Source organism: Falco peregrinus, chromosome 1 (assembly GCF_023634155.1).
Source record: "Falco peregrinus isolate bFalPer1 chromosome 1, bFalPer1.pri, whole genome shotgun sequence".
NCBI lineage: Eukaryota > Metazoa > Chordata > Aves > Falconiformes > Falconidae > Falco > Falco peregrinus.
Genome location: NC_073721.1, coordinates 123792758 through 123814566, shown reverse-complemented (window position 1 = coordinate 123814566; position 21809 = coordinate 123792758). Strand labels below are relative to the sequence as shown.

The following is a 21809-nucleotide window of genomic DNA, read 5'->3' as shown; positions in this document are numbered from 1 at the left end:
CAAAAAAAAAATAATTGGCTATGTCTTTATAATGATATCAAAAACTATACTGTCTTTAACAAACAGGTACCTGCAGTCTGCAGAAAGTAATCGTAATTCAGATTATATTTGTTTATCACTGATCCAGCTAAACTGAAAACCATAAAATAACCCTCTTACCCTAGTTCCCTGCGTAACTCTTGATGAGAAAGCAGAACACATTCATTAGTGCAAGATTGCCAGCAGCACCCAAGGAAGCAAGCAGTCAAAGCAGGCAACTCCAGGAAAGTTCTTCTGTGTTATAACAAACATGAAGGTAACCATTTCCTTTGCAATTATCCACATAATAAAATATGTGGAAGTCCACTTAATTCACTATGGCACTTCTGTATTAAGAAAAAGTTTAAACTATACAGAGACTCTTTTCAAAAAGTTCTTCCAGTAAATAATAATAAAAAATCCCAGTGAAATGTTACTTTTATTTAGCAAAGGGATAGAGACAGAGAATGTATAAGGATTTCCTTAATGGGACTTTTGTCTTAAGTTTTTCTGCACATTTACAGTGCTATATGAATCTAACCAAAAACCTATACTCTCTAGTCAAAACCAAATATCTGCCCTTTTGAAAATGAAAAGAAGGAATGCAGATGGAATATTTGTAGTTTAATTCATTCGGTGACCTTTAGATCTTGTTCCAGACCTGAAATTAGTTCTTTGATACCTGTTAACCATACTTGCCATGTTACACTACTATGGCCACATCCACTTACTCAGCTATTTGCCCCGACACAGACAAGCCATTTGCATAGCCAGTCATAGACGCTTGTGCTATGTTATCTGAACAGTGATTAAATTAAATGACAGCTACGGGGAGAGGAAAGGGTTCAAGCTTTTTTTGAATTTCTAGTATCTTAAAGTTTATTTAAACCTTGAAGTATTTTTCCAATACTTGCATTTTTTCCTACCTGCAGCATTCTCTTTGTAAGTTTAATATTGTTAAATCCCATCCAACTTCAGCTTCAACACAGATCATAAATCATTCCATCCAGGACTGTAATTGCACATGTTAATTCTGTAGACATAGACACTATCAAAAAATCCCAGTATGTCTATATGTCTATCTTCAGATACATTACATACATGCATCTCTGAATTCTGCATTAGTGTATTCCAAGATTAACCCACTGACACTCCTGAACAGGCAGGTTCGGATCTCAAAAACCTGAAGGATTATACTGAAGTGCTCCGAAACAACTCTTTATCAATGATCTCAAGGACTATGAAAAGGAAGGCAATTAATAAAACCATTGAGCAATGATCATCTTCAATATTGTTTTTTTCACAGGGAGGCTTTAATCACTTTTATATTGAAAAAGGGGGGGGGGGGGGGGTGGCAGGGGAAGGAATGAGTGACCATCTAAACACCAAGCCAACGGCAGACTCATGATGAAAGACTTTGTTGTTCCTGACTTCCAGCTTTGTGCTTAAAGACCGAGACACAACCACAGAATAACTTCCTTCCTCTTGGAATTATTTTCGGAGCAAAGGAATCTCTCTACCTGTAACCAGGAAGAATAGCAGACATCCAAGGTCAAAACCCAAACTCAAATATCTTCCTGCAGACTCTCACGGCCAATACCAAGTATTTCCGAGAGCTTGGTTTCTTGCCTATCATTCACAACCAGGGACCTGGGCTAAAGGCTGCAATTAATACTGATTATAATACCCACCAAAACAAAAAGAAAGTCACATACGTTGTCTTCTAAGGAACTGAAACTGTACAAATATGTTTTCTGAGTATAAAAAAAATTGCTACTTACATTTTACATGCAGACTGCTAAATAGTATCCCATTTATATGAAGCATGCAATTGCTTTCACTTGAAGACACCGATCTCTTTGGTAACTTTCATAGTTCACATACATTAATCTTCAAGCTTAAAAATTTACTGCAAAAATTTAAAATCTACTTCAAAAGTAAAAACTAGTTTCTGTTTCACTATCACATATACTCTTCAAAGCTGCAGATGCATATCTAAAACTTACAGCTACAGATTTCTATATTCAGCACTTAATGTAATGTTCAAATAAACAAACCAGAAATTCCCGTTAAGCCTTAGGACTAAGGCACTGTTAGCAACTACAAGAGATAATTTCAGGACAACCGCTAGAAGTCTAAAAATTTAGTAAATTTTTCTTCTAGTAAATACACATTGCAACAGACTCAGAAGCGAGATTCTTCCCCGAAGTGCTACAGCGTGACATCTCAGCAATTCCCTGTACACAGTCCGATCTAATTGGGAACTCCACTACTAAAATCCCAGCTTGTTTTTTATCCATTTCATCTGCCCTGCACTATGTTATTAAAGTGATTATTCACGAAAACCGTGGAAGACTGTGTTTGGGGAGAGTCTGTTTATAGCTGTTTGTAAACATACAGTCACAGTAATTTTGCTCAGAAACACAAAGCTGAAGTGGTTTTGTCAGCACCAGCCCTCCCTGCTTTCCCAGTATCTCCCTCCATCAGCACAAAACTGGATTAGGTCCAGCACTGTTACATCAGCCATAAAATTAAGCTACTTTCTTGTAGCAGAATTTACTTCTTACTTAATGTTAAACCTTTAAGGTATGGAATTTGCAAACTAAAAGTTACAGTACCAGTTTCCAACTTCCTGAATTAGTCTTCAGACACAGAGGCAACACTGAAGCAGTTTAAACCTTTGTGTTTCCAGGTACGTCCCAAGACTGTGAAAAATTGCAAGTCTGGATATTTATTATCTACTAATAACCCTGCTGGTGCTACTATATAGTGAGAGGCTCCCAAAAAGGAAACCAGAAGGAAATGCATTTGAATGAGAAGGGGCAACCAAATTAAAGCAAAATCCTTTAGTTACTTGTATTTCTTATTATCAACTTCCACCTTTCCAAAAATTCTCTTTGGATTTCAGACATGAGCAAAAATACCACAAATCATTAAGACAAAAATGAAATCCCAAATGCTTATTTGTATCAGCTACTGACAACAGATCTCAGCTGATTCACCCCCACACTAAATTTCAATTTCTTTGCAGAGTATATGGTTGCTTAAGTCTCATAAAGAACTACCACATCACCAAAAAAACAATAAAAGGAACTGTAGGGGGAAAAAAACCCCAATATATGAAATACTCCATCCTCTGTAGTGCAAAGATCATCCTAGTTGGATGATAAATTATCAGGCCACCTTAACATGTTTGAATTAGCAAACCCCTGCTCATTGCTTATCAGCAATGAATAAATGCTTTGGGCAACACTACAGTCATGAAACACTATTATAGCATTCCATATTGATGAGAGAGGAAGAGAAAATCCTCATCAGATCTAGTACACCAAAAACTGATAATCAAAAGTGACCAGAATATTAGGAGCCTAATACTCATTTTAAATACTGGAAGTCATGACAAGTTAAAATCTCTTTCATATTTCAAAGACATCAACAAAATCAAATCAAAGTTACACAGCACATGAAACCCCTTCAAGTTGCACGAATGATCTAAGCTATTTTGTTGTCTGGTGTTGGGGAGAGGAGGAGAGAGAATGTGGGAGAACACAAAGCAGAAAAAGCTCTTTTCTGCCCTAGTCATGGTGCCAGATGAAAAAGCCTGCAACTGCAGAGTATTTGCACGGCAATTAAAAAAGAAAGCAAAAGACACTAACAAACCCTAAACAAACAACAAAACAAAACCCCAAACATTGTATGTGCTAAGGCCATTAATAAAATGAGATTGCACAGTTCATTTTTTTTAAAAAAGGAATGCCTCCCGCAGATATTTAAACAAAACTAATTTAAACAAATTATACTTAACATTAGCACCTTTGCCGAGCAAGAGATTCCCAGTATCACAATCCCTTCACCTTCCCAGAAATTTTCTAGTGCATTTAAATAGCATCAAGGGGCAGAGAGGAAGCATTTTTTTTCTGGGGCTAAATTCAAAGAAGGCTTTTAGAGGACATTGTGTCCTGTGATTAACTTCTCTTACATACATACTTGTCACTTCTTGTAAGAAATCCAGACACGGTCGGCTACTTCCAGAAATACTTATTGAAACAGCCAGTGGGGTCTGTCCTTCATAGTTCCTTGTGTTAGTGTCTGCTCCGTAATTATACAACATTTGTGCACAAAGCACATCATCTCTAAGAGCAGACAAGTGTAAGGGTGTCTGTCCATCTTCCAAGCGACCCAAGTTTGTATCCGCCCCTCTCTGAAGAAACATTCGGCAGTAAGAGTGATTGCTTTTGATCACAGCGTATCGTAACAGGAAACCATTTTGAATGTCGATGTTGGCATTGTGATCCAGAAGGATTTTCACACAGCTTGACCTCTCTCGGATAATGGCCAGCTGAAGTGGTGTAGTACCTTTATCACTGAGCGGATCAACCTCAGCCTTGAACTCCAACAGGAGTCTGACAAATGAGTCTCTGCCATAGTGGGCTGCTACATGGAGGGGAGTCCAACCATCGTTGCTCTTTGCATTAATAATGTCACTTCTATATTCAGATTCCAACATCAAGCGTGCAATCCTCGCTCGGCCATGCATGGCTGCATAATGCAGAGCAGTGAAGCCTCCAATTAAGTCCTTAACTGTGGGATCAGCTGAAGTTAAAATAAAATTAAAAAATAATTAGAGGGCATTACAGTAATCCAGCGCTGGCTGTAAAAAAAAATAATCAAATGGTTGAATGTTAGTCTTTTCAGGCATAGCGTGACAGGATTTTTTGTACTTCAAACTAATTCTTGCTTTCATGAACACACTATTTTTAAGAAAAAGTTAAATTATATTTAAGAAAGTGTTACACAAAAAAAGACCTTTTCTTTCACATACATATGTTTCCATTTGACAGATAGTTTTCCACATCTTCCTCGCACTCTTAGGCTAATTACTCAAATCTCTCTGTCCACCCAGTATTCCTCCAGCTCTACAATATTACATTTCTTTCTCAATGTTCAACTTTTTTATTTTCCCTTGTGTTGCACTTCTTGGTCTTAAAAAGAAGCATGTGTAGAAACATCTGCTGTCCCAAATTGCGGATGTTTTGTGGTCTGGCAGCATTGTATTGTTTTTAGGGTGTAATACTGCATTAGGTAAAATGTTTCTCTGTGGTCTGCAGGATTTCCAAAGCATGTAGGATATATGTTATTTTAGATTATCTTGATAAAGTCTGTTTTTATAGATGATGAATCTGTTCTGAGTTTATAGTTTTACAAAAATTTAAGGTTTTACAAGAATGTAAGCATCCACTTATGGAAGGAGTCAGGAAAAATGTTAGTGCAGAATACAAGCGATTACACAGACATTTTTTTTTCCCCCCCAACACAGCACAAAAATTCAATCTGATTAAAAATTAAAATAAGCAAATCAATTTACTTAATTTAATTTCCTCAGGACACCCAAACTTGTAACACCAGTGACTACTCCCATGTACCAATTTAATTGCTAAAGGAAAAGTGCCTGTCTCATTACCACTTCTCAGCTAGAGAACTAGCTGGGCTGCGAGGTTTCTCCTTCTACCATCTGTAGGTGCTGCCCATCGGATGCCAAGAGGTACAAACTAAAGTTTGGAAGCTTAAAGCACCTTCCTAACCTAAGTCTCTTCACTGGTAAACAGAGATACTATCTGCACACAAGATACTAGCCTTAAGCTGACGTGTTTTCAATACTCCCATCTATCTATGGAAACAACGGCTGAGGTCTGCCCTTCACAGTTGCTCGTGGTGTTGTCTGCTCTGTAATCATACAACATTTGCGCACAAAGCACATCATCGCTAAGAGCAGACAAGCATACGGGTGTCTTCCCACCTTCCATAACCTTGACAGCCCTGTCCTTGTATCCTGGCACATTGAATTCTTTGTAATTTCCTCATCTTCCATACCACATTTACAAGGAAAGTAGCAGTGGTCTAGAAGGGGGTGGGTGTGGAAGAGCAGGGCATTGTGACCACTCATGTTTAAAACAAGCTTGGCTGAAGGCTATGAACACCCAATGCTCACACACATCGCTCAAGAGGAGCACTTGCTCTCCTGCACCACATGGAGAGGTCAGAGTTTTCTGCACGGTTGCCATCACACTCAAATATGACAGAGGGAGAGGAGGGTGGAAAATGCCATTTTGCATCTCAAAATTTAGACCTGCTGCAAGTTAAGTTCACAATGCAATACAAATTTTAAGCTAGTTTAGCCTGAACGCACAAAGGTGCTAACACAAAACAGGAATAAACTTCCCAGTATGGACCTACTGTGACCATATTTAGCTAACACACTAATAGATGTCATACCAAAACAAAAGGACCGGCAAGAAAGAATGCAGAAGTATAGAATACAGCTGCAAAGGTGATCCAGCAACTTCAAGGATTTTTTTTAAAATGTAAAGTGAAGACTGAGGGGAAGAAAGCAAAACAAACAAATCCACCATACAAACTAATGCAGCCTGACAACGCAGCAAAATAAAATGTGAGAACTGCCTCTAGTGTATAGAATAGGAACGCAGAAATAATGAGCGAAAGATTAAGGAAAATTTAGTCCCTTAGTAGAGACAGCCTTCCTAGTCTTCTGTGAAAAGCAGAAGTTTCAGTGCTCGGTAAAGTTATACTAACCTGAGTTAAAGTAATTGATGAAGCACCCACAGGTTGACAGAAAAATGATGTCAGTGACTGAGTAGGTGGTTCCTAACCTGCACTGTGATCATGTCCAAAATACAGCAAAGAATCAGTACAACCCACAAAGTCATTAAAGACAAAGATACTATTTCAAAGTGATGGTTGCTGCTCCCAGGGTCTCTTTCTTTGCACTGCTCTGTCTATTCTAGATTATCTCCTGGCTGGTGATAAATAGAGTGAGCAGCATAAGCATGAGAATTAAGATGTAGAGGGATGATACATTCTGGGAGGCATGATTAGGGGAGAAAGATGGGCATAATGGAAAGAAGAAAGCAGCAATCACTGCCATTTTCCACCAAAAAAAGAAAAGGTAAAAAAAAAATAAAAAAATTCAAGTTATGCCTTCTCTCTTCCATGCTGCACAGGGCATGCAAGTCAATCATTTCTACCCCCATCTGAAGTGCAGGATACTGCTGCTAGCCTGTTTAATTTATTTATGCAAAGTCCAAATTCAATCAGATATGCCCCAACTTCTGTGTGTGCACATATACATATTTTTACATGAATTGCTGCAATGCAAACCCAACAATTTACTTGCAACATAAGGGTGTCCTTTGCCTACAATTTTAAGTACCTTTCCATGCCCTCCTTACTCCCAAAATTTCATTGCTTGCGACTGCTAAAATGAACCAAAAAAATTACTAAGTCATATAAGAGAAGCGTCTCAATAAGAATAGAAAAAAAGCCTCTCAACTGGATAACCAAGCAACACAAACAACTAACCTTCCAAAAGTAAACGCGGTAACGAAATCTCATGGCAAAAATATTGTAATTCTCGTTAAGATGATGGCCTTCTAGTGAGCTAATAGTACCAGCATTGCCCTTGATTAAGGAAACTATTTTAACAAGAGCAAAACGTCGGTTGCTATTCAGTCAATGTTTTGCTGCCATCTCCTGGAAATCTTCTCAACTTCACAAGGGCTTTTAGCAGAAGTTGGACCTGCATTATGTTGCATACAATTTCCATCCGTTCACTCCCTGTTAGGAAAAGTAGCACTACAAAGCTGATGTTGTCTTAAGAACATGGACTACCGTGAGGGGTTTTTGTTTGTTTTTTTAAAAGGCTTCAGTATTGGTATCATGCTGTAAAGTAACTCTCCCCTGCAACACAAAAGTTAGAAATGAATTGGGAATGATTCTCAGTTTACCTTCAAAAACAGAAAAGTACCTGGTACAAGCATATTTAACTAGGAAGGGATGAAGCCAGCACTTGCCAGCATTTCTTTATTTTGCCTCCATCCTGATTGTCAAACGAATATTTCTTTTCAGGCTTCCCATTGATTTGGGGAGTGCAGAACTTCGAAACATGAGCAGCTGCATTTGGTCACTTCTAATGTTCTTAAATATAAGGCATAATACAACAGTATAAACCTTGAACTACTTATCAAGGGTACCAAATTACTGCAATCAAGCTCACTTGAGATTGAAAATTTGCAACACTGAATATTTGTTTTAGTCTATTTCATGTTAAAAGTTGGGCACCTAAGCTAGTCATTTAAACTCTACTGTTAATGAAATTATTTTCTAATACTGTAATCTAAAGGCTATATAGATTCCTAAGAGTCAAATATTTTAGAGTTTCAATTTACAGCTCAGTGGGACAGTTTCCCTTCTTTCTTGATACCTTCATTAGATCAGCATCACAACCTAGTTTGGGAAGCCAGGAAAGCAATGCTTCTGGCTTCAAAAAGGACTTCTGTTATTTCAAGCTTAATTCCCCCAACTAGGGTTTCATTCTGACCACACAGTTTAGAAACAGGGCTACATAGAGCTTCTCTTTTAAATTTTCTAGGACAACATTGATACAAAAGACCTCCAGGAAAGCATTACTGTTCAGACACAGAAACACTGTATGAGCTAGCTGAGGGGTATGAACATTTGGCATTCTCTATAGTTTCTCCCAGATTCTGCATGACCGTACTAAAATATAGATACCTTGCAGTCAAGACTAAAAATAAAAAATATATCTGTTTGGCTACTTCTTTCTGTTACCCTTCAATTTCTAGGAGCTTTAGTGAATCATTTCTTTACTTCAATACGAGTAAACAGAAACTGTCCTGCTCAATTATTATTGAGAAGATATCACCAAGGGGCAGCTAACAACTACACACTTTCGAGACTTTAGTTCGTTGTAACGTTAACAGTGGCAGTTGGGGATTAATAAAATAGTTCTTGTCCAGGGTTGGATTGTCTGTCTCAATGTGTAATTTTGAAAATAAATTTTAAAAAAAGAAGTACACTAAAGGGGGAAAAAGGGTTTGTCGTGCAAAAATCCAGGATTACTGAGAACTACACTCCTTATTTTTGTGTTGCTTTCCTGTCCAGCTTTGTGAGTCTAGATTGTTTCTACGGAAAGAGCTGGCTTCAAAAATCTGCCCTTTATTAAAGTGAGGCAAATACACTAAGAAACTCAAATTCACTATTTTTCATGAAAACTAATTCATGATCCTGCTTAACTTTCCTCATTTCATCACTTGCTAAAGTGTATTTATCATCTGACCTATTACCTCTGTATCTAGTTGGTATTTCTGCTGGTTTCATCCTTTAGTCTGGACTGGGTTTTATGCATTTTCCCCATCTATCTGTGTCTCCTTGCTCAGCAGATAATAAAAAGCTTCCTCCTTTTCCACCACCTCCACTGAAATCAGCCAATCTGCATGCACAATGCTGTCCTCTGGCTCTTTTCTTTGCTGGTGAGCAATGACGGAAGAGAAGAAAAAACAGAAAAGCAGGAGGTGGCCAGGTCATGACTCCCATAAGAAGCTACCTTTTATTTCCAGGTCAGCGACCAGATTCCTTCTCAGCCTTTATTAGCCAAACTCCCATCTCCATCCCACTATCATGCAAGACTACATCAGCAGTCTCTCAGCATCGCAGATCTGAGGCTCAGCACTACCCTCAGCAACAGCCCAGCGTTGTTTTCTCATTCCTGTGCTAAGAAAATACTTCCAGTTCTGCTCAGCTTCATCATCCCTCTAGACAACTATCACCAGTTTCCCCTTCTTTCCCACTCTCAGTTCCCGCTTTCCTCCAGAACTCCATCCGCTCCCTCTCACTATCTTCTTTATTACTAATGTACATGGTCAGTTCAATACCCTGTTTACCATAAGATTCGCACCAGAAAATTACTTTTTCCTTCACCCCAATATCATTTTGGTCCACAGGGATTAAGCGCCAACATCAAAATAATCCACTTCTTGAGAAAGGTGGAGACTATATGAGGAAAGGTAGACACAAACCTCTCACTAATGATGCAGGCATGATTAACTCTGCTTTTAAGCGTCAGCTCATTCACTCCTTAATAGCTCATTTGTGACATTATTATGTCTTAAATACTCATTATCTTTTATGCCTCTGTTTGGAGGTAAAACAAGGCAAGGCACAAAACAGCACCAATTTTCTGAAGTGAGGCTCAGCTACAGGAAAGCTGCCATAGATGACTAACCCTCACACTATTTGTTACTCAACTTTCTAGTCCTGGTGATTAAACACTATACTGCTTCCAGAACAAGGGTGTTTCATTACAGGCAGTTTTCATGAGGCACCAGATTCAGCTGGTACATCATATAGGAAATAACAAAAATAAAACCAAAACACTGCATCAGCAGCTAATATCAAAACCTATACAACAAAAATACTCAGGAATACAGAAGGGTTTGTTGGTGGGGTTTTTTCAGATCATCTTCAAGTTTACAGAGATAAAACCAATGCATTTTGAGACCTCAAATTTTTGAATTACCAAACTGAAGGCTTGAGATTACCCACATAAAATTCTACTTCTCAAATGTAATGTAAGTTATTTGTTAGTGCAGTTTACTAGCTCCCCTCCCCCCCCCCCCCCTTTCAATAAGGACATGAGGGCTTGCTAATATTGTATGGTTAGATTTTTTTTTTTGTAATTGCTAAATTCTAACTGTATGCTGTATGGTTAGAATCTGTAGTAGGTAAATCAATGGTGTATTTCACTACTGCGCTTAAGAACTATGTCACTAATTGTACAAATACCACAGCCTATTAATGCCATCAAATTATATGGGTGATCCATATATCTGACTAATACTGTGACACACATAAGGGATCCATACAGCCTCAGATATCTAAAGCATCAAAAAGATAATTTCACTTTCCTTAGGTGTCCTGGTTTCGGCTGAAAACATTAGTTCATTCGATAAGAACAGCACTAGAATAGAGGATGCTGTTCTTTAAGGGCACTAATCAGAATGCGGAGAACATCTAGAATTTTTATTTTGTCTTTCCATTGTAAGACTACCCATTTCTAAACCTTTAGGTGTCCTTGAAAGAAGATACAGCAAAAAGAAATCCTGACTGCACCATTTGAGGGGTAATCTTCATCACTCAAGCAAATACATCACAAACCAACAAAACTCAATCAGCTCTTGAAATAAAGCTTCACTACGGACCGATGCAGGAGAGGTGTAAACTCAGCACTGAACTAGCTGACACCGAAGTCTTTGCACAAAGAGTAATGTTATCACAAAGTTCAGTGGACTCTATTAAAGCCTATACAGAAACTTAGCCTTTAACGCAACTTGTTAACTTGCTTGAGAATTATGAAACAAACTTCCCCAAGATTACAGTTCAAGGACCTGCCTTCCTCTAATAATACCCCTTAAGAGAGGAGAAAAGTCTACAGTGAGTGCATTGAATTTTATAAAGAGTCCTTCTGCCCTGTTTTCATAATGCTTATTCATTCTCTTTTGACAATTCCTAGACAATTCTGAGGGGGGGAAAAAAAGGAAAAAAAAAAAAGAAAAAAAGTAGTACAGTATTAAGGTATAAAGCTAATCTGTTACCTCATTCACAGAGTATACATCAGAAGTAAATAGAGATGAAGTGCTACTCTAAAGAGTAAAAAAATAATAATAAAAAAGAAAAGAAAAAAGAAACCCAGAAGTAGTCTGATACCTAATGAGTGCTGGAAAGCCCTACAATGGAAATTGGGATAGAAAGCCAAGATGGGTATCAAGATTTTTCTCTCTAGGCAACTCACCTCCATGTTCAAGAAAAACACGGACACATCTCTCTTTCCCTCTTGCTGCAGAGAAATGAAGCAAGGTCCAGCCATTGGCATCTCGACCATTTGGAGAATATCCTTGCTCCAGCATCTTGCGTACGGTGTGAACATCGCCAGCAGCAACTGCAGCCTGAATCTGCAACTCTTCCTGTAGTTCAGGGTTTCTCCGACAGTGATGGTGTAACATCCTAGCTGAATCTGGCTTTTACAGAAGCGTCATGAGGTCACACTAGTCACCTTGAATCAATATAAAGCTTGAATAAATTAGGATTGGGACAGGAAAGAGATATCTGGAAAAAAGATCAGCACTAACGAAAAGCTAAGATTTATTCGCTATATGCAGAGCAAAGTTGTCTTATACAGAGGATAAAACCCAATCTCACTGTTGCTAGCAAAATCATACAATATGGTTCACATCATTGATCTGCAAGAGGAAAGGGCATTTCCACATTATAAATAGCAAACATCTTCCTCAGAAATTACAGCAAACAACAGCCCACAGTCAAAGCACCTGACCAATAAGCAAAACGAAATATCTCTGGAACCCAACATCTCTGGAATCACAACACTGTTCATACCACTAACTCCAAAGATACTGTTTAAATAGATGTTGTAAGCTGTTGCATGGAACAACATTGCTAGAGCAAGTGAACTATGTTTTTATTCTTTTGGGTTTTTTTCTAGAAACGTATCACCTCTAAGCTTCAGTGAAAACACTGTCATCTTACCAATATAATCTTTTCTTGTGCCCTACGGTACATGAATATTAGTAAGACTAATGGTTAAACTGAAAATTAAATTTTCTTTTTCCTTTCTCTCCCCCCCCTTCTTTTTTTTAAAATGAGTCAACTGTCTGTATTTTGGCTTGTGGACTTCATTAGTACATGCAGGCTGCAAAGAACCTCTACATTCCAAAAATTAAACACAAAGATGATAATATAAAAGACCTGAAAACACGTAAGTACAGTTAATATAGCTATGTCAAATGCTATGAAAACATATACCAGAACAATTAGATTTATAATTGCCTTGATACAGCATGTGAGAGCGCTAGACCAAAAAAGCATACACTGGGATAGAAAGAAGTGCTCTATGCCATGCTCTGTTTGAAAAGTATTCATCTGTAGTTCTACTTGCTACCCAGCTGGGGACAAGAAAAAAAAAACAACACAAAACCCACAGGTATTTAGGGATTCTTCCACAGTATAAAAAGTCTGTTAAGTGTTTACATTTTCACATACATTGTGTATCATATCCCATTAACAGATATTCCTACAATGGAAAGGAATATCAAAAGAAAGAGAATAAAAGAAGGACATGAGAAGGGTAATGATGAACAATAGGAGTCTCAGAAAATAGTCAAAAACTGTTGCAATGGATATTAACTAGAAGATAAAAAAAAAGAGAAAGAAAAATGTATTTTAACTCCTGTAAAGTTAATCAAGATTAAAATGCAAGGAAAAGTTCTAAAGACAAAAATTAATTTTAAGCAAAACTTAATTTACAGCAACCCTGTTTTATTAGGATGTCAACCCCACATCATCACCTAAACCTTCTTTTACGTAAATATCATAAGAATTTCCAGATCCTTATGATTCATAGGTCATTCAAAAGACACCGCAATCAACTCCCCATATCCCGCTGGGTACTTGTTTTCCTGTGATCCAGATATACACACAGACAAGAGAAAAGTGAAAACATCAATCACTGCCATCTTTCCAGATAAAGGCATACCTATCTATTTACTCTTCTATAACCTAGTTGCACCCATTGCAAAAAAAGTTATTTATCTGCTTCTTGGAGAGATATAAAGTCATAATTAACAGGTGGCTACAATGACCCTACTTACATTGCAAATATGGAAATTAACACACAGCAAATGCCTGTCTGACATTTGTAAATGCCTCAATTTACCATGTATGGCAACAATCACTATTTCAACATAGGGTTACCAAAAATGACTTTTTAGCTCAATAGTTTATACATGACTTGGGTACAGGCTTTGTTTTGGTTTATAGTACGACCCTGGAAGAAAAGGCGATTTACAAACTGGCAACTGCTAACTCAATAGTTCAGCTTTTGCAGCATATTCCAAAAATCAAACTCGGTTAATCTGATGACAATGGAAGTATTTCTGTGGACTCTAATGAGCTTTTGGTAAGCTCTTTTCTAAATTCCAATTAGCACTTCAGAACATGCTCACCTATAAGACAGTGAGCTTGACTTCATTCTGGATCACACCACTAACAGGACTATTAATGGAATTCCAACTACAAGAACTTTCTTTGGATTTACAAGTAAAAGCTGTAGAATTGAACTGATAAAAAGTATGAGTTCAGGGGGAGAACCTTACAAAAAAAAAAAATCAGTTTGTCTCTTTAGCCCTACTTTCCGAATGTGTAAAAAACCAAGACATGAAAACTTTTTCCTCAAACTGAGCATATCTGTTCAAAAGTTAAGAAACTTTCTACTGCCATTTTTACAGTCCCTTCTTGTAAAGGACTAATACTTGCAAGATCTCATGTGATCCTGAAAATTAAGGTCAAACTAGTTGCTCAAAATCTGCAGAAAGAGATAGGATGTCTAAATAGATGAAGCAAAAAGGGATTTCTCGATTTAAGGGACCAGCAGCATTCCCCCTGCAACTATCTATGAAGACAGTTGGTTAAGAAAAAGCAAAGCTCTTTATATCACACTTCTCAGCTGGTGGGTATATTTGTAATGCAGCATTATAAAAAGTTGGCACTGGCCCCATATGTTGCATGTGACTAGCAAAGCTTATTCAAATAAGCCAGTACTAAAGTACATAAATACTAAAACATACAAAGCAGAAGACAAAGTCAGGCATAAGCAGCTCCTTTTATCACTTGTGCAGTTTCTGTAAATATCTACTCTTCTATCTCACCCCTATGGCAAGCAATGAAATTCATATTACAATAATACTTAACTGTAACATTAAAGGTTTCAGGATAGTTCTAGGTACACACCAGCTCTGAAAATATTTTCACTTCTGCTCCATAGATCATTTAAAACTCCTGTTTGCAAATCCCCATTTACAGCATCAATCTTTGGAGAAGGAAAGGAGGACTACTGGAAGTCGTTAGCCATTTTGCATTTAATATTTAATGTTTTGCAACTCTAATCAATCTCATTCAGAACACAGTATGCATTTGGATTGCTACATATTGGCTTTCTCCATGCAAGTAAAAAGATGAAACGAAGCAGGGGGCAGGGGAATACATCTATACGTTCTTGGTTATAATGATTGTATAGTGCCATGAAAATGGAGGATAACAACAACTACTTAATTGATTTTGCAAGTACAACAGGATAAGTTCAATGTGTTCCTGAATTACCTTATGAGAGGTTGTTACTCTTTGATGGATGTCCCACTCTTCATTGTCTTCACTATTCATAATCTTGTGTGCCCATATGTGTCAAACAACCTGCTACCCCTTAAAAAAAATGATATTCCTTATTAGTTGCAAAGAGTAAAAGCAAGGTGTTCGCTTACTTTTACTTTGTACCTGTGCTAGAACGCTACATTTTAATGCAGTTATGCCAGAAAAGGCCCTGAAGTGTGTTTTCTTTCATTAATCCAACAGTCCTCCAGAGGCTGAGGTGGGGAGAGTTTGCTTCTGCCAGATCAGGAAAAGGCTACAGAGGGTATTTTATGGAAGACGAGAGAAACAAGAGATGTGCTTCCTCTCTGGAGTAAACCTTGAGGAAATGGTCTAAGCTTTTCTCTAAGGATTACATTTATCTACTCCCGCCATGGAACAAGAATGGATGCAAAGGTTACACAGTAGCTATTTCTGCCTGACTGCTCAACATCACCCTGTGGGAGTGAGATACCAGGAAAAACCTTCAGGATCCATTTAGTTCCTCCCAACTCATTTTTGTGGGTTTTAGTTGTTTGGTTGGGTTTTGGGGTTTTTTTTCCTGATTTGTTGTTGTTGGTGGTGGGTTTGGCTTTGGTCATTTTGGGGGGTTTTTTGTTGGCTTTGTGTTTTGTTTTGGTGGGTTTTGTTTGGTTGTTTTTATTTTTACATCTCCATCCCATCTGCGCTTCCCTATCTAAAGGATAAAACCTGACAACATAGAGCATTGACTTCTATGTCCTTCAACTGGACTTCTAGCACCACCAGATAGTCATCTCTCCTTCACATGACAGATTCAGGCTAACACATGCTGCGTTTCACAATCAGATACAGATACCTTCACAATACAACCAATACTACCACCACCTCAAAAATCTTCAGCCTTTTCTGCACATATAAAAACTCTCTTTTTTAATATCGAAGTTTACTGAATGCCAGTTACAATCCCTACCCAGTTTCCTCCTCCAGACTTGCCCTCCTTATCCTCCTTCCTTGTCATCTGCAGTTAACAGGATCAGTCCCAATGACAGACCATTTCTCACAGCACTGTTGAGAGCCGTTGAGAGCATCCATGTTATTTCATCAATCCTTTGTACACCTCTATCTGACCTTTTGTTCACTTTGGCTGCAAGCTTCTCATGACAGGACCCCTTATCACGTGTGAGCACTGCAATAATATAATAAGTAATAAAAACATTAAATACTTCATTGTATAGCAGATCACACAAAACCAACTGTGACCTGTTTCTTCTGCAAATGAGTTGCACCAGAACAATTCTATGAACTGTGCAGCTTTTAGCTTAAGTTAAAATTTCCGTCACTTTATGCAATATAAAATGTTGCTTTCCCAACGATAGCTCAGAAGAGGAGGATGAAAAAAGCTCTCTTCATCCCTCTTATGCACATTTTCCAAGAGCTTTGCTTCCCAAGATAAAACATACAAGGTCTGCAGATATGCTCACAGCCCTGCACAAAACTGCACTGCCATGACCTAATTTGATCACATTTCTAGCCTTGTTTTTTTGCATAGACGATCAGTCGCTGGTTCACCTTTTTTTTTTTTTTCTTTAATTTTTGCATGATTTTCACTTTAAAACCCACACATTTTTTATTAGCTGATGCAAATTAGAAATGCACTGACTTCACAGACTACAGACAAGGTAACAGATTGCTCCACTAAAAAAGTAACAAGCTTTTTCCCCCCAAAGGAAAATTAGCTGCATATGGCAAGAGTAAGATCTGCAACTTTAATAAAAAGAAGTCTTATTTAGTGAAAGTAAAGCTCACTTACTCAATGACTTAAAGTTTGCTTAAAATAATAATAATTATAGTAAAGTAGCACACTAAAAAAACAGCAAACATTATCTATTGATAATGTCTCATGTTGTCAAAGAGATCTCAGACTTTTCTACATCAGTGTGTCACTTCACTAAAGTCACTGCAAACATCATGTGGAAAATTAATTCCGACATACGTATATACTCACATTAAAGAAAGTTCAAGGTTGGTACTAAGAGCAAGACCTTATAATACAGTATTTTGCTTATTGAGATGAAGTAATAGATAGACCCGATTCCTAAGCCCCAAGACTATACATCCAAGAGCACAATAAGGACCATATTTATTGATGTTAGCCTAACTCTATACAAAAAGGAAAGCGTACCATTACACATGACATTTAATATCTAGTATAGACCTGATCAGTGTAGGTCCTAGATGTCTGTGGTTGAAGTATTCCAAGACATTTAAAGCAAATAAACAAGAAAAAAGAAACCCTGTAGAAAAGGATAATCACATAAGCATTCATTATTCTCACAACCCACTTCTCCCACCCATTTCAAAACTCAAACAAGCTAAATGTGTTCTCATTCAAATGGCATTTTAAAAATGGTCAATATGTGTTTGACAAAGAAACTGTGACTATGATCTTCATATGTCGCTTAGTTTCCTATTTCAGGAGCTCTTCAGACAAGACAGTAAGGCAAGCAATCATGTTATCATTTGTGTTCTCATATGACAATCGTAAAGTCTGTAAATAACATGTGAAATATTAAAATTTCACAGAGCCTTATAATCCTGAACATATTTTCTGGAATGCTACATTCCAGAAAGACGTCAAGCAAGGTATCCAAGTAGCTGAGATGAAAATCACCAAGCAACACATGCTAATTGCTGGGCCCGAAAGCAATGAGTTAACAGTGCATGAATCCAAAACATCACAGAGGAACCGCTACTTCAAAGGAAAGAAGTCTTCACTCTTCATAAGCGGTCATTACAAGTTACACACTTCTCATCAGAGCTTTCTATAAAGCCATCTCGTAGCTTGGACATACTGAAGTAACTAAAGGAGTTAAAGTCCATCAGCTTCAGGTACATTGTATGATGCTGACTGGTGGTGTTATATACTAATAAGCAGCTGTTGTGTTGTTACATTCTGCAGGTGGCTGAAACTGAAGTACAGAGCTATCATTTTACCAAGTATTATCCACTTCACAGAGAGGCTGCGAGGTCCGAGTTTTGGGCCTGATGGAGAATTAGTGAAATCACCCAGCTCAAGTAACTTCAGTTCTGCAAACTAAAGAGCAAAATAAGAGACCTCACCTTCAGAAAACACTGGTAACTCATCAGCTGCTTACCATCCTCACTGGCAACCTTAACCACAGGCAGAGCCCGGTGAAGAAAATACTGCAAATCCTTCCAGATCAAGGACCTCAATGCTAGCGCTAAAGCAAGGCCTTACAGATATTTCCCAGTAGAGAATGCTGCATAGGGTTCGCACAGCCGCAACCCTCCTCCAAGATGTGCGCTGACAAACCGCAGGGAGCTTGTGCTCTGCGGCATGCTTGGAGGTCCTCTTGTACCAAGCATAAAATACAAACCCTCTTCTAACTTACAGTGGTGCTGTTACTAAGGTTTAACCAGTAAGAGTCAGAAGAAAGCTTAACCTTAGAAGTAATAATTTGTTGCAAGTGTTACATATTTTAACATGACTTACTATCATTAAAGAATCCAAACACCAGTATGTCATAGAATGACAAAAGCAGAAAACGATGGCTAGTTCCAACCACATTAGAACAGCCGCTTCAGCCCTAATACTCATAGCACAGCAGATGAACAAAATGAGTGCTGCTTATAGAGTTTACTTCATTCAACAGTCTCTGGAAGACTTGTATTTGCTCTGTATTTCTTTTTAATATAGCATAAAAGAATCCAAGTGGACAAAATTCATTGGATGACTTCAGCGAATAAAGCAAGTTTTTCACTGCGAGAGTATCATTCTGTAAGCAAATGCTGGAACAATGGAAAACAGCCTCACAGACGGCACATTTCCTTTAAGGGCTGCGAATTCACAGTAAGACAAAACAAAAAAAATGAGTATACAGCCTGAAGACAAAAAAGAAAATATGGATGTGCAACTTTATCTAAGGGTCTAGGTGTACTTGCAATACGCTGCACTGCTTCCAGAGATCAAGAACAGGACTTCAGCATATCATTGATCTCTGTTCCTTGTTTTGACCATGTGCAAATTTCTGCCAGCAGCTAATTCCCTGATTCCTGTGAACTCAATTCCAGTCTCTGTGTCTGAATCAAACTTTGCTGCACTGGCATTTCACATTAGGAATGAGGTTCACAAATCAAATGAGAACTTAATTTCCTTGCATGAATAAATCCAAAGATCTTCTGACTTATCCACACCAAGAGGTGTCCTGTTGGAGTATCTACATTAACGCAAGCCCTGACATTAGATGCACCGGATGGGTTGTAAAGAAGGTGTTATAATAAACCAACTTCAGATGAAACAGGTGTGCCATAACTGCACTGTTAAGTTTGCACTAATGCACATCTGTCTCACCTATTAGCATAAAAATCCCTCCTGCAATCACACCGGGCACGTCCACACGTTCCACTATTACTCACGGTTTTGCAGCACACTATCAAAAAACCATGGACTATTTCTTCCCTGTACTTTCAAAACTGTATCTCAGAACTCATTGCACTTGTGTCATGGGAAGATTTTCTATTTAATCTTTGACATGTAGCAGCTCTTTTTCGTTGTATGCTAAGGACACCTATATTAGAAAAATATAGATGGATCACCCTTGACCAAGATTGTTGGCAACAGGTACTGCTCTTTCCCCTGCAACTAATGCTAAAAAATAATTCGTTGCTGACAATGAAAAACATTCTGGTACAGTCAATGGCATCTCTGAAATCACAATAAAGACCAGAGAGACCTATATAGAGGATATTATTTGCCAAAATATCACAGGCTCATCTACATTTGAAACAGATTAGAATGGATTCAAGACAGCTGCATTAAAAGAACACGCAGAAACTCCATTATTTGGAGCACGCTAACAGTAGGATGCAGAAAAAGGCTGAGTGACATCATTCACCCCCCCACTCCCTCTCCTTCTAGAACCCATCTCTTCATCTTACCACGTAAAAAAAGCAATTCTTCCGACAAACTGCTCTCCCCCTGAAACCTAGCCATCCTCCTACCAGCAGGATTCAGTTTTTGATGACTCCTTTCACTTTTTCCCCTCAAGCACCTAACAGCATTATCTCCTTCTATGATCTCAACCCAAAAAATAAGTACTTGTAAACAAACACCATCCAATTAAATTACTTTGATTTTTTGCAGCTCCGTTACAAAAAAATGACCCATGCAAAAGTCAAGTACGACTAAACCAACATAATGCAATCACCATGACCTATTCCACTCAAGATTTTAGAATCTGAGCAGAAACAAATCCAGTGTTGCACCTATAAGTTTGCGAAAAGGGTTTCAGTTTTGTGACCCTGTTAAGGAACCAGAGTGAGGTAATTTTAAGTGACATTCCTGAGATCAGGAGACACAAAAACCCATTAAGTAGCAATTGACAACCGAAGTAATGTTTGCAGATTAAATTTAGAATATGACAAAGTGTTACAAAAAGAAAGAGGAACTGTACTTCAAATGGGCTTCGGAGCTTTCAAACTTTTAAAGGTCAATAGCAAGCAGGTTTTAAGAGAACAAAGAAATCTAACACTACCTATCTGCACCCGTCCAAAACACAACAAGAGGCCCCAACCCCAGCCAAAGCATGTGTCTAAGATGAATCTGAGAGTCTACATGAATTATCACCTTTCCGGGGTTTTGTTTTGAGTGCTGTTTTCTCTCTTCTGTCTTACATTGCTCTTTGGAGTCACAATTTTTAATTCTCCTTTAAGGCAGCTTAAACCTGGAAAATAAAAGTAGAACTTGAGCCACACAATGACACCAAAGAGAGAAATGGAGGTTAAAGCGATTAATACCAAAGCGATAGCGGGTCAAAATAGGAAAAGCCTTCGAAAATTAGGAAGGACAGGGTTATTTACTTGTGTTGGGACCTGAGCTTGGAAAGAAGGGCACTCCCTCAGGGTGCCAAAGGGCTGGAGGGATAGTGCCGGCTGGACCGCTGCCCTGCCAGGCCGGCTGCCCCCAGGAATGGGGGTGGAAGGCAAGTACTGGGGAAAGGGATGGCAAGCACCCCAGAAAGCCGAGCTGCCGGGGAATAAAAACACTCCCTCGCAGGAGTTCACGCTTCAGGAACCGTCAAGCGCACACACGCACACAAATAAATAAAAATAAGGGGCTGACCCAGCCCTGGCGCGGAGCCCCAAGGCCCGGTGGCGAGGAAGGCAAGCCGGGCCGCCGCCGGGGAAGCGGGGGACGCGCTCCGGTGGGGCCCGTGGCCGCCCACCACCCCGGGAGCCCCCGCCGCAGGCAGCCCCGGCAGCATGGGCCGGGAGCCAGGCGGAGTGGCCCGCAGCCGCCAGCCTCCGCGCCGCGAACGGGGCGGGCAAGGGCGGCGGGGGGGCTGAGCAGCCCCTCCCGGGGACGAGGAGAGGTGGCTGGGGGGGGAGCCCCCTCACAGCCCGCTGAGGGGCAGCGGGGCGGAGCAGGCCGGCGGCCAGTCCCGCCGGAGGGGCTGCCCGGCGGCGGCGAGGGGAGGCCCCGCGGAGGGCCATGGGGTCGCGCCCCCCCCACCCCTTCCCTTCCCGCCCCCACCCGGTGTGGGAGTCTGGGGGCAACCGGGGCTCTGCCGCCCGCTGCCGTTACCTGTCTGCCGCCGGGGGAGGGGGGCGTGGGGGGGGGGGGCAGGCCCGGCCGTGCGCAGCCGCCCCCGCGCTGGCGGCGGTGAGGCGGGGGCAGCGGCGGGGCCGGCCGCGGGAGGGGGCCGAGCCGTGTGGGGACA

At 39.5% G+C, this 21809-nt stretch overlaps 1 protein-coding gene across 5 annotated transcripts in view; it reads right to left on the bottom strand.

Moving 5' to 3' along the window:
• ASB7 (ankyrin repeat and SOCS box containing 7) overlaps nucleotides 1-21798 on the bottom strand; it is a 30452-nt gene extending 8654 nt beyond the window's left edge. The window contains exons 1-6 of one of the 5 annotated variants that reach the window (XM_055814755.1): nucleotides 21674-21796; nucleotides 20717-20813; nucleotides 16040-16255; nucleotides 15064-15162; nucleotides 11684-11944; nucleotides 4006-4611 (exon numbers count right to left, since the gene is read on the bottom strand). In XM_055814755.1, coding sequence (XP_055670730.1) covers nucleotides 4006-4611; nucleotides 11684-11894 — 817 coding nt within the window. In that variant the 5' untranslated portion in view covers nucleotides 11895-11944; nucleotides 15064-15162; nucleotides 16040-16255; nucleotides 20717-20813; nucleotides 21674-21796. Of the gene's footprint in view, nucleotides 1-1799; nucleotides 4612-11683; nucleotides 11945-15063; nucleotides 15163-16039; nucleotides 16256-20716; nucleotides 20814-21673 lie in introns of all 5 variants that reach the window. The other 4 variants (XR_008748881.1, XM_055814768.1, XM_055814749.1 and 1 more) reach the window with 4 other exon arrangements.
• Nucleotides 21799-21809: the final 11 nt, after the last annotated feature.